Below are 12,624 nucleotides of genomic sequence, written 5' to 3'. Positions count from 1 at the left end.
CACACTCAGCTGATGTCACACAGGCCACAGAGGCATCACTGTGTGGTCGGCTCTCAGTAAGAGCACCCACTGAGCACTATCCTTATACTGGGGATCCAAAGGCCACATTGCAAATACCAACTTTTTGGCTGGAGAATAACGGAAGGCCACCTGGACGCAAGGCACTGAAAAGGATCTGGGAATAGCCTGCCAGGCCCCACACTCTAAATTCCACTCCCTAGCCCCTCTAAAACATTTCAGAACACAAAACTTTCATATTGAAATAGGCAGAGAAAATGAGGAAATGATGACAGTGACGTCACAGCACCCCCAAGCCCACAGTCTTCTGGAGCGCATCAGGAGAAACCCCCTTTCCGGAGTGGCGATCGCTGTCTGCGCTGTGCCGGGCTCTATCACTCACCAGCAGTTCCCGCCCCAGCCGACTGCACATCTCTCGAAGCAGGAAACACCTCCCCACCCCCAAAAAGACTTGGCTCAGAGCTAGACATTTAACGGCTTAAGGGCCTGAAATTATCTTTCCTCCTTCTCCTCCTTCTCATGATTGTAACTGCTTTGTTTTAGTGTAAGAGGCTTTACGATCTGTGACCTGAAAGTGGACTTTCCCTCATCCTCCAACAATCGCAGGTGACACGGTCAGGGAACACGGGAGGCAGGTAGTTTAAAATCCTGTGTTTTGTTTTGTATTGCACCTCGTAAGGTGTTCCCGTGGGTCACAGAGCTCAGGGTTATGCTGCTGAGTTAAGAGAACGTTATGGGAACAAGCCTCATCCAACACATTGACAATGCCTCTTCAACAGCCGGACAGAAGTGGCTTCCTTGCCAGAGAAATCCGACTGGCGGTTCCCACTATATTTCTGCAGGGGAGCCTGGAAATAATTTTTCTCTGCAACGGTAAGTAAATGAGGAAGGGAAGATCTGGTACTCCCCTCCTCTTCCAAGAAACGGTGAATTCTCTCCTACTAATGGGCAGAAAACCTGAAGCAGCCGACACGATTAGGGTGCTGACTGCGGGCACCTGCTCTGTCTGTTGGCACACGGGCAGCCAACCTATAGACCAGGCCAGAGAGCGTGGCCTTTGTGGGCAGATGGAGGCGAATGGGGATCCTGGGCTGCACTTGCTAGCTCCTTGACAAAAAGCAAATGGCTCAGCTCTCTGAGCCTCAGTCTCCTCACCTGTCAGGTGGGAATAAAAGTACCAGGCTCAGGGGATTAGGACTGAAACTTAGAATAGGGTATACTCGGAACTTGTGAGGAGCTCCATAAGAACTAATTACCCTCTTCTGGTAGCAGACCGTACAGCCTCCCACCCCCGCCCCCATGCATGCAGGCACACCCACTTCTACTCTGCAGTAATTGAGCCCAATTCCCTGGCAGTCAGAATTTCCTATGCTCTCTGCCACTTCCAATGCACTCTTTCCAAATCTGCAGGTGGCCGCCACTTTTGAGCCAAAGCAATTAGGCCATAGCATGCCTGAGATTTCCCTACCCACCTAGAGATTTGTTCCCAAATAGGCTCCTGTAGGAGCCAAACCCCTCTCTTGCTAGGGCACAAAGCCCTCAGCATGTTTGTATTGTACAAAGCACAGTTCCATTAAATGCAAGCCTGACCTTGGCACGTGCCATTCTGACTGGACCAGAGGGCAGGCACTGGGTGACAGTAACGAGTTCTAGGAACCCAGAGATGTTTGTCTCCTGTGAGCAGAAGCTGTGAGAGGGAACTCAGACCACCACCACCACCCCCACTGCAGCAGAGCCCCTCCTCGGGGACACAAACCTCATATACACCTGCTTCTAAAACAAACACACTACTCTTCATGTTCAAAGTTCCAGGCTCAGACATCACCCCGGTAATGAACCATTCAGCCAACGGCTGGAGAAAGGCAAACAGGAAGGGATGTAGAACTCATATCAAATACAGTCAGGGCAGGTCAAGGTCATTAAAATAATACTGATACCACCACATCAAAGGAGAGTCTAGAACAACTTCCATGGGAGCTCCCAGCATTTCATATCAACACTCTCATTTAGGAAAGACCAGTAAGTATGGCTAGTGCAAATCTCAACTTCCATAAGGGAGTCCAGCATCGCTGGATGTACCCTGACAAATTTGTCATTCACTTCCCTCATCAACGGGAAACTTGTTGCAGACTCATCATTTCCAAGTAATACAGCCACGGGGTAATCTTACCTGCCTTTAAAGTGGCAAGAAGGACTGGAGGTTATATAGATTAAGCTCCTAAAAGACAGCTTTGCATAGTAGACGCTCAATTAATTAACATATACCCATGTTAACACTTCCATTTTCAACCTAATGGCTTACTGGCTATCTGCATTTGAAGACTCTATGTTGTCAAAAATGCATTAGAAACCCAGCTACTATATAAATACAAGCACAATTTACTGTTTCGCCAGGGGCCACAGATCTCTGATGTTCTCATAGCCTCCAAGGAGAGTAGTAGCCATCTGTTAAAATAAATAACTCATTAAGGAAAAAGCAAGTGTTTCCACAAGATTAACTGAAAATCTGCTGGATTTTTCACTGGCTGTCAATGAACATGGGCAGCTACAGATAATTTGGGTGCTGGAGGAGCCGAAGATCTGGCATAATGCAAGTAGAGACAAGAATCTGGAGACCACAGGTTTAAACTTTAAGAGATAGTTAAGAAGGCAACATAAAAGTTGAACTACAAGGTCATGATGACCCAGAGTACCAAGCAATAGAGCAACAAACCGAGTATTTTCATTTATATCTAACTGCCATTTTGCATAAGGGGCTGGAGAAGGGTCGTTGTAGTAAACCAGTCAGTCAGTCCAGTTAAAAGAAAAGTCATCATGTAGAGTATCTGTGAACTGTCAGCACCCAGAGGCTCAGAAGACAATCAAACACATTTACCATAAAATGAAACAGAATCTAATTTCATCATTCCTTGGATGATTCAGAAAGCATTTCAGGATCACACAGTCTCCTTACGAATTAATTTCTACTGCTATTAAAGAAAATAAATAAAACCATGGCAACAGGGGTGTCTGGGTGGCTCAGTGGGTTCTGAACCTTTGTCTTCAGCTCAGATCATGATCTCAGGGTCCTGGGATCGAGCCCTGCATCAGGATCTCTGCTCAGCAGGGAGCCTGCTTTCCCCTCTCTCTCTTGCCTGCTGCTCTGCCTACTTGTGATCTCTCTATATATATTCAATAAATAAAATCTTTAAAAGAAAAAAAAATGGCAATAGGGGCCCCTGGGTGGCTCAGTCGTTAAGCGTCCAACTTCGGCTCAGGTCATGATCCCGGGGTCCTGGGATCAAGCCCCACATCAGGCTCCCTGCTTGGCGGGAAGCTTCCTTCTCCCTCTCCCACTCCCCCTGCTTATGTTCCTTCCCTCGCTATGTCTGTCAAATGAATAAAGAAAATCTAAAATCAACAACAACAACAACATGGCAATAGGCTGTAGTTTGTCTTTCCCCAATCGGAGTGGGAAAATGTCTATGCTTTTATGTCTAACTTGCTGGGTAGCAGCAACTCCCAAGTAAGAGTTAACTGCCTTGATGGTGTTTCTCAGAGAAGACAGACAAAATAGGCTCCACTTTAGTTAAGTGGGAATTAATTCCCAAGAGAAACTGCTCCAGAGAGCCCACGGTGTGGATATCACCACTAGGTGGGAGAAATGGAGACAGAATTTCTGCACCAGGGGTCTCTAAATCCCAGCTTTCCATTCTTTCTGACTCTCAGCATCTGTGTTAACCAACCCTTTGTTTCTGCACCTTTTTTTTTTTTTTAAGACTTCATTTATTTATTTTAGAAAGAGACAGGGCAGGGGGGTGGTGCAGAGAGAGGAAAAAGCAGACTCTGTATGGAGTATGGAGCCTGCCATGGGGCTCGATCTCATGACCCCTGAGATCAGGATCTGAAACCAAGAGTCAGATGCTCAACTGACTGAGTGACCCAGACAATCCTCCTGCACTTCTAATCACATCTAGATTATACCACAGAAAGATAAAGTCAGGGGTAGAGAAAAACAGCAAAAGACCAAAGGAGACTTCATTATTTTAAAAAAAAAAAAAAAAAAAAAGTGACATCATTATGAGTAAAAGCTCAACAGGAAACAGACATGACAGATGACCACCAAAACAGATGCCAATAGTTGTGACCCTTTACAACCCACTTCAGAGAAAGACAGCTGACCTACTGTCTCAGAGAATAACATCAATGTTGTTGTGGTCCAAGGTCAAAAACCACGCTGAAGGGCTTCTGCCATAGGTCAAAAACCTGCTTCTCCCACAGGGAATACACCCCAAGACATGGTTCCATCTGACCCCAAGTCATTTGTGTAGAATGGAAAAAGCTTTATAATGAGAGTCATGAGACCAACTGGCAACATCACCACCAACCAACTGAGTGACACGGGTGACATCTGTCCTCGGCAGACCTCAGCTTCCTTCGTAATGAAGGGGGCAGGGCAGAGGAAGAACTGAGACAGACCACTGTTGATTACATTCAGTCCAGGTTTATCAAGGGTCCATCATGGACATGGCACGTAGCTTTCCTCTGGGTCAAGAAGCAACTGCCTCAAGCTTCCAAGACAGGGCTAGACTGTACACTGTGAACTACTAGGCTGTGATTGTATAGGAGGCAAATGTGCCGACTGCGGTCTGCAGCAAAGAAATCTGGACTGAGGTTCCAGAGCCCTGACCTCTCACCCAGCTCTGTGGGCTATTTTGGCTTCTGTTTTCTCCTCTGTAAAACAAGGTTACTGGTACAGATAATGGATTCTTAACTGAGACTCCATGGACATCCTGGGTCCATGAGTGGGATTCCAGCTAGTCACAAACTGCTCAACTTCCAGTTTGTGAGCAGGGGTATGTTTCCAGAGAAGACATCTAGAGCTTTACTCACTTTTGCAAAATCATTGAATAAGAACTGCTCCTACAGATACAAATCTATGATCCCTTCCTGCTCTGACATCCAACAAGTCACATGACAATACTGAAAACTATGGAGATGACAGCACTTCAGGGCAAAGCAAACAGAAACTACTCCACTGAGTAACAAGGGTCCCAACAGCCAACCTGATGATCACCTGGGTTTTGGCTCTTGACTGGTGGGCAGAGTCTCAGGTCTGGAGCCTCCTCGCTAGATCACTGGGCATCCAATCATCAACGCTGAACCACAGGTCATCCATTCTGCTTCCTCCCTTTGCTGGGGATTAGGGGTGACAGAGGTGGGAGGGAGGAGACAGTGGGGCATGGCATTCCTGCTATGGGCCTGATTCAAAGCTGTTCTGCTCTGAGCGGCATAAATCATCATTATCCCAGCTTGGCCTCTACCAGGTTAGACTCAGAGGTCAGGGACATCTAAACAGTGGGTTGAAGCCCACCCCTGCACTTATTCTCACAAAAAAGGCAAGAGGAAAGCTAGGGAGTGCCACTGACAGACTTTGAGAAACACTAAAATGGCCTTTTAGATTCCTGGTGTGTTTCTAGGGGCTAGGCCTACCTAAGTTTCTAAACAACGGTGCCTTTCTGGCTGCAGAAAGATCACCCATCCCAGAACCAAGATCTTACACAGTGTTTATTTTCTAAAACCATCCGTCGTTCCGGGGACTCAAAGGTCCCTCCTCCCAGGGGGCCTCCATGACTGCAAGGTGGTTTTCTATGACTTCCTCCACCTCCTGGCTATTAAGTCAACTGGAAAGTCAGACAGCAAGAGGGCCCAGCAGCCGGTTTGCTCTCCATGTCCAACGGTAGCTCTAGATCAAGCTGGTGAATCCAAGAACTCCCTATCCTTCCCATGGCAGAAACAGACCTTTGTTAACAAGGGGTTCTCTGAAAACAGACCAGCAAGAGGGAGGCTGGAAGAACTCAACTGCAGGGACGAGCAGAGCCACTCTCAAATCACAGATCTATTACTTACCATTGTCTGCCTTTAGGCCAGAAAATTACTTAATCTCTCAGACCTTCGGTTTCTTCATCCATAAAATGGGGACAACAGTGACTTCTAGCGCACAGATTCACTGTGAGGATAAATGAGATAAGGCATCTCTGGCACAGAGAACACCTTACTAGCTACATCATTTTACTGTTGTTGTTGAAATTATTATTATTAGTGCTACTGCCAGTGTCGAGGCAGTTAGAGCTACAAGGATCAACTGTGATGCTCCTGGCCCAGAAAGCAGGCGCTCTCTAACAGATTCCACGCCTACTGGTTTTCTTCTTCATGCCTGGTCCCTGCTACCCCATGGGGATTGCTCAGCACGGCTGACCCCTAGTCTTACCTTCCTTTTGTTGGTGGGATTGACATAGAGGTAACTGAGGACAGTCTTCAATCCTACTTTGTCATTCAGCTTCTCATAGGTGGTGCCATAATCTGTTGATCTGCAGGTAAGAGAGAAAGAAAGGAAGAGGCTGTTTTACCAAATGGTGGGTTATGTTCAGAGGGGAGCCAAGTTCTCCTTCAACTTGTACCTTTGTTCCCAAATCACAGGAGTGATTCAGAGATAAAAGGCCCCATTAATTTCAGAAGAGCAATTAGACTAGTGCATCTGCTTACTACCTAACCTCACTCCACTTTGCTCCCTGCCTTTCTCAGAGACCTACTTTTCTGCCCTGTGTGAAGGTGTCTGTGAAAGCTGCTGCCAGGGCCTGCCTGTCCCCAGGTTCAGCCCAGGGTCCTCCACGTGCTGCTGCAGACGGACGCAAGTTCCTGCCGGGAGCTGTGGGAGAGGCCAGACTGTCTCCTGAGGTCGCCGGAGTCCAGCCAACCCCATACCACCTCCACAGAGCCCGAGGCTGGGGAATGCTCCGGGTGGAAGAAAGCCCCATTTGCAGGAGGCTGGAGGGTGCAGTGGTAGCACTGGGCCACAGCAGGGAGGGGGTGGGAGGCTTTACATAGGAGCTATGGTGCGTCAGGGTCAAAGCAGGTGTTGTGGAAGTGCTGCCAACAGTTTATCATTCCAACCATCCTGCTGGCTACCGGCTTGTCCTTTGGGCCCAGTTTCCAGGGTTCTGACTTTATACCAAAAGCACAAGTCAGGACTTGGAGAGCAAAGGCAGGCCAAGCCATAGGCTCCTTCCACTCCATCCCACCTTCCCACGGTGGAGGAAGGAGAGCAGGTGGCTACAGGGAGGGCCCAGCCTCGCCGGCACGCTTTGTGCCTCACTCCCCAACCCGACTCCACACGTACCGTCCTCCCCTTTCAACCCACCAGTATCATCAGCTCCGCGCCCTGTCTTTCTTCCATTGCCTTCTTTGGCTAGGTCACGAAACTTCTCCCACCTAGGCTTTAGAAAGTCTGAGGTCAGTTTAGTTTCCCTGTGGTCACCTGAACTCATGGGAGCCTATGTGCTGCCTCAGATCCCAGTGTCTGGCTCCAGCTGGCTGCTTTCCCAGTAACCACCTGCCCGTTCCTCCCTCTTCCCGGGTTCTTTCCCCACCTTCCTGCTCAGGCCCACAGCTCAGTTTCACAAGCCTAGTAGCCAAGGCTCATAACGTGTGATGGCCTTTAAAAATTAGCCCCACCCCCTCTGAGCAAGCTCCATGTCCCCACACCAGCTGAGATGCCCACCCTTACCCCTGTGAAGGCTTCACTAGCCCTCTTCCCAGTCACCCTCACCCCCTCTCTGACCTGAAACAAGCTTCCCAGCCCACGGTGTGCCCAAAGCACACTGCACATGCCTCCTTTTGGCTCATTGATACCATTGTGATTAGTTTCTGTAAGTTCTGGTCTCCGTAGGACAATATCAGCTCCTGAAGGACAAGGGAGCACAGAGAGTGCTATGGTGAGATGAAAGAATAGGAACTTTGGGTACAGAGAAATCTTTTTTTTTTAAAAGATTTTATTTATTTATTAGAGAGAGAAAGAGAGAGAGAGAGAGAGAGAGAGAAAGCACAAGCAAAGGAGGGGGAGAGGGAGAAGCAGACCTTACCCTGAGCAGAGAGCCTGATGTGGGGCTCCATCCCAGCAGCCTGGGATCATGACCTGAGCCTAAGGCAGATGCTTAACCAACTGAGCTACCCAGGTGCCCCACAAAATCTCTATTTCATTGCTAGATCCGCAGCTCTCTGGTTGCATGACCACGTGCAAGTTAAGAACCTCCTAGAACCTCAGGTTTCTGAACTGAAAAAATCAGGGAGATTTGATCTCACAAGGCATTCGTTAAGGATGCAAAATTATGACACGTGGGAAACCTCCTGACAGGATGTAGATATAATGAAATGCTAAAAAATATATATGAAAATAAAAAGGACATGCACTTCTCTTTTCCCCAAAATGTAAAGAACCATGTTGTATACATCATACACACTCGGCATGTTTACTGAATAAACAAACTTCAGTATTTCAAATCCCTCCCTAGGTTACTGGCTCCACATGGTCAGTGTCTATGGTGACTTTTATAACCAGCCTCCTCCCCCAAAGCTGACTTCTTATCTTCAGTATCCTGTCTACCTTTAAGCACAGGGAATCACTCCCAATCTTTCTTGTTGCCTTTATCGCTCAAACCCAGCTCAGTCTCCAAGTCCTAATGATTCTATCTCCTAAATAACTTGGACCCCTGGTCTTTCCATCTTCATGCCAATGCTGTGGCTCATGCATCATTATTTTTTGCAATAGTTCCCCAACTGTATGCTCTTCTTCCAGCCTTCTCCCCCTCCCGCCTTCCCCCATGCTGTCATCAGGCTGTATTTCAACTTCCGGGTCTCTCCACCTCATCCCTTGTACTAATTACCGCTGCCTACACCCAATGAGGTTGTAGCTTCCAAGCTTAGTCTTGTCAAATATGGCTTCAGTCTTCCTCACTAGACTCATCTCCAGCCACCTGTTCCCTGCCCCTTTCTCTCCAGCCTCACCCAAATTTCCTGAATGTCCTATGTTTTCACTCCCTCCACTTCTACTAATATCATTCCCGTTACCTGAACTGTCCCTGTGCTACTTTCTCTGCTTGGGACATCTCTCTCTCCAACCTCTGACACCACCAATATCACCCTCCTTCCAGCTTCCCCACAGGGATTAATCGTGATTTCCTTTCCATTCCCATACCACCTTGTATGTGTTCCTATGTTAGCATTTATCCAATTGCTTCAGTCATACTATTTTTATTCTGGGATCTCCTCCTTGACTATAGCTCCCTAAGGGCAAGAAACATTCCTTCTAACAGCTCCAATGCCTTGTACCACGTCTCATGCAAAGCAAGCGCTGAATGTACCGGTTTGTGTATTATTCCACTTTGCTTTGTCCTCATTTGTAAGAATGAATGAATGGTCATCCTTGGTCTTGGTTGGTCAAGTTCTTGACCAGCTGCTAAATTCTACTGGCCATTCGACACACGGCCACACCTAGAAAACACACTTCATCTAGCTGGCTGCTAGAACACAAGGAAAGGTCTAGCAGCTTCTGGCCCCAGGGAAGGATCTACCGTTCACTCACACTAGCATCAAGGTTAAGTGACCAATCACTCCAAGCTCCTATCCTTCTCCAGGGCGGGGAAGGAGAGAGCCTAATCTCTAGAGGCAGTCAGCTGCATACTTTTATTAATCCAAATAAGAGGTTTTACAGGATGAATCCCTTCTTGATTCTGCACTCTTGAAGGCATAAAGATAGCATGGTGTGGAGAAAGAACATTGAACTTGGAGTCTAGGAATCCTGACTCTGAAACATACGCAAAGTGCTACCCTGGATAAGCCAATTACTCACACCTATTAAAGAAAAAAGTTACCCTGACACCTGTTAAAATGATAAGGCAGACTTCATTTGGGACAAAGGCAATATGTAGAGAGACCACCACAATGGGGTTTTCAACTGAAAACAAGGAAGAGCAGGGAATTTATAGCCAAAGAGAATGGTGGGGTGAGTGGATGGAGGGTAGAGTAATTCCTTTATAAATGGACCTGACCGGATCCTTACTGAAGGCAGGCCAGTGTGATGAGATACTACCCAGGGCATGGTAGGGGATGAGGAGATCAGTCAGATATCGAGGGCAGGGGATTCTGGCTAGACTGAGGATCCTTGGACAACTGGGCTTTTGAGGACTCACCCAAGGGCAGAGCCTACTTGACAAAGAGCTCAGAGGGTCCTGCCTAGAGTTTGGCCAAGAAGAGAGTCTGTCAAGCCCTACTCTATCATGAACACAAGAGGTTTAACTCCTAAAATCATAGGGCCCATCTGGACCTCAAATATCCTTATGCCACCAACAGGGAGCTAAGCTGTTCTCCAAGCAGCACATTTCCTCACTCTACATAGCAAACATCTTACTTTTATAAAGAGCTAAATTCTCAGGGCTCCCTGCATGACTGATGTCACAACAAACTTCCTCCCAGAATCCAAATAAGCCTCCTCAAAGGTAGTCAGCTTAGCACCACACATGGTCTCTTTCCGCAGGCTGCCCTGAAGATTCACAGCCACTCCGCTCTTCCCTACGAGTGGCTGCTTCTCCCAGTGCAGGGACTTCCCTCCAAAGGATTCTCCACATGTTAGCTTCCTCTGCTCATTCAAGCTGACCGAAAAGGGCTCACTCACTGAAGACACCTCAAGAAGCCACGACACCTGTGGCGCAAAAGGTGCCCTGGACTCTGTCCTTCCCAGCATGGATGCTACACACACTGACCACAGAGCTCTGGGGGCTCCTTTGCCTGGGGGGAGGGGCAGCTTGCCAAAAGACCTCCGCCCCATTGCCAGAGACAGCTGCACCTGCTGAACTCACTGTCACAAGAAAGCCAACCATCATCCACCTCGTCACTCCAGACCCTCCAGTGGGGTCACTTGGAGGAAACAGGCTCCTTTCTCCTATTGCAAAGGGAGCCTCTCAAATCTTGACACTAGGGTCCCAATACTGAAATGTACAGAAAGCTGGAAACATCAAACGTATGTAGCGAGCCCCTGCCATGAGCCTGGTGCAATGTCAGTTACCATTTTGAATTGCTCCGAACACACAGCTGACCGGAAGGCAACAGGTGAGAGGCACAAGGCCACAGGCTTTCAGCTTCTACGCCTTGGCTCAGGTTATCCAAGTCCAGCTGACTCTTCCACTATGTTTTCCTGCTTTCTTCCTGTCTTTTTAATGAATTATCTCCAGCACACAGGAAAATACAATGGGAGGTCGATCATATGCCCACTACTAGATTTACAGATATTTGTGTTCATAAACAGGATATTTTAGAGCTTTTCACATTTACATAAGCCTTATACAGGATGTATGTCCTGCAGCTTGCTTATTTTGCCCAACATTCAAGTTTTGGGACTTATCCATGCTGACACACCTAGCCATAATTCATCCTTTTAAAAAATATATATTTGTTTGAGAGAGAGAGAAAGCATGAAAGCAGGGGAAGGGGCAGAGGCAGAAGGAAATAGAGAATCCCAAGCCCCCAAAACAGGGCTCGATCTCACAACCCTGAGATCTTGACCTGAGCTAAAATCAAAAGTCAGATACTTGACCAACTGAACTACCTAGGTGCACCAAATTCATCTATTTTTAACTGCTATAGAGGATTATAGCTTATGAATAAACCACTGTCTATCCTTTCAACCACTAATACAAATATTTTGGGTTTTTTCTCCTTTAAAATTTGTACAAGTAAGTAATGTTTCAATGAACATTCTTGTCCATGGCTTCTCACATATTCATGAAGAAAAGTTTCAGGGGAGACATCCTGATGTGCAATTACTGTGACATACTCTATGCATAACTTCTATTTTGCTGGTTATTGGCAAAATTTTCTCCAAGAAGGCTGCAGACCATCACCTACTCTCCAGCTCCAACAACTAAGTCCTTCTTTAGTCCCAGGGCCTAAGTCCAGAGCTTCTGACAAGTCTGGTCCCATCTATCTCTGATTCCAGAGTCCTAATTCAAGAGCATCTGAACTGAATTAGCATCCGGGGCCCTGAATCCTGGCTCCACTAACGCTAACCCTGGTTTTCCCATTTGTATCACAGCAGGTCCCCCACTCCATGGCTCCCTCAGCCACCCAGGGATCTGCCTGTTATCCGGCCGGGCCTCCCAGGTGCCAACCACTCATGCCACCCCCCAGGTACCCAGTGCTGCCCGGCAGGCTGGATGCCCTCTGTCTTTAACTTCTCAGACATAGTCGGGTCTGTGTCTGGACCTGACTCCCGGTCGGAGTCCCTCGACTATGCAGGGTCTCTTGTCCTATCCTGATAGTCCTCCAGAAGAGCTCCGTGTGAGCCAGCATGTTCCAGAACACCCCAGCCTCATCTCCCAGAACCCCAGTTGTTCTCCTGGGCCACTCTCTCCAGGACAACTTCCAGAGCTGAGTTGAGAATACGGTATACTTTCTTCCACCCAGCAAGCTCCCACTCCTCTAGTGAGCTTCTGGGGGAGAGGCTGGTGGCAACAAGCATATGGGCTGCTATTTTAAAAGTAAAAGAACAGAAAAGAAAAACTTGCAGCCAACGCAGCCAACTCAGCTTCCCGGGAGAGCCGAGCTGCCACTCAACACCTCCGGTTCCAATGCCGCGTTCCTGCCAGAGGTGAGAGGACTCTGGAAGGCACTCTGCCAGTTCTTACTGGCCCGCCAGATGTTCAGGATCCAGTGGGCACACCACTTCCCTCACTCAGGCAGCCGCCTTCCCCAGTTTACCACCCAGCTCCTCAGCTCCCTTCTCCTGCCACCTGC

General features: G+C 47.9%; 1 protein-coding gene across 4 annotated transcripts in view; it reads right to left on the bottom strand.

Annotated features, from left to right (window-relative positions):
• Positions 1 to 12,624, bottom strand: part of SORCS3 (sortilin related VPS10 domain containing receptor 3) — a 583,502-nt gene that overhangs the window by 325,560 nt on the left and 245,318 nt on the right. For all 4 annotated transcript variants that reach the window (XM_044240465.1, XM_044240466.1, XM_044240467.1 and 1 more), the window contains exon 3: positions 6,269 to 6,368. In XM_044240465.1, coding sequence (XP_044096400.1) covers positions 6,269 to 6,368 — 100 coding nt within the window. The remainder of the gene's footprint in view (positions 1 to 6,268; positions 6,369 to 12,624) is intronic.

Source organism: Neovison vison, chromosome 2 (genome assembly GCF_020171115.1).
Source record: "Neovison vison isolate M4711 chromosome 2, ASM_NN_V1, whole genome shotgun sequence".
Classification (NCBI taxonomy): Eukaryota; Metazoa; Chordata; class Mammalia; order Carnivora; family Mustelidae; genus Neogale; species Neogale vison.
This window is presented reverse-complemented; position numbering and strand designations above follow the sequence as displayed.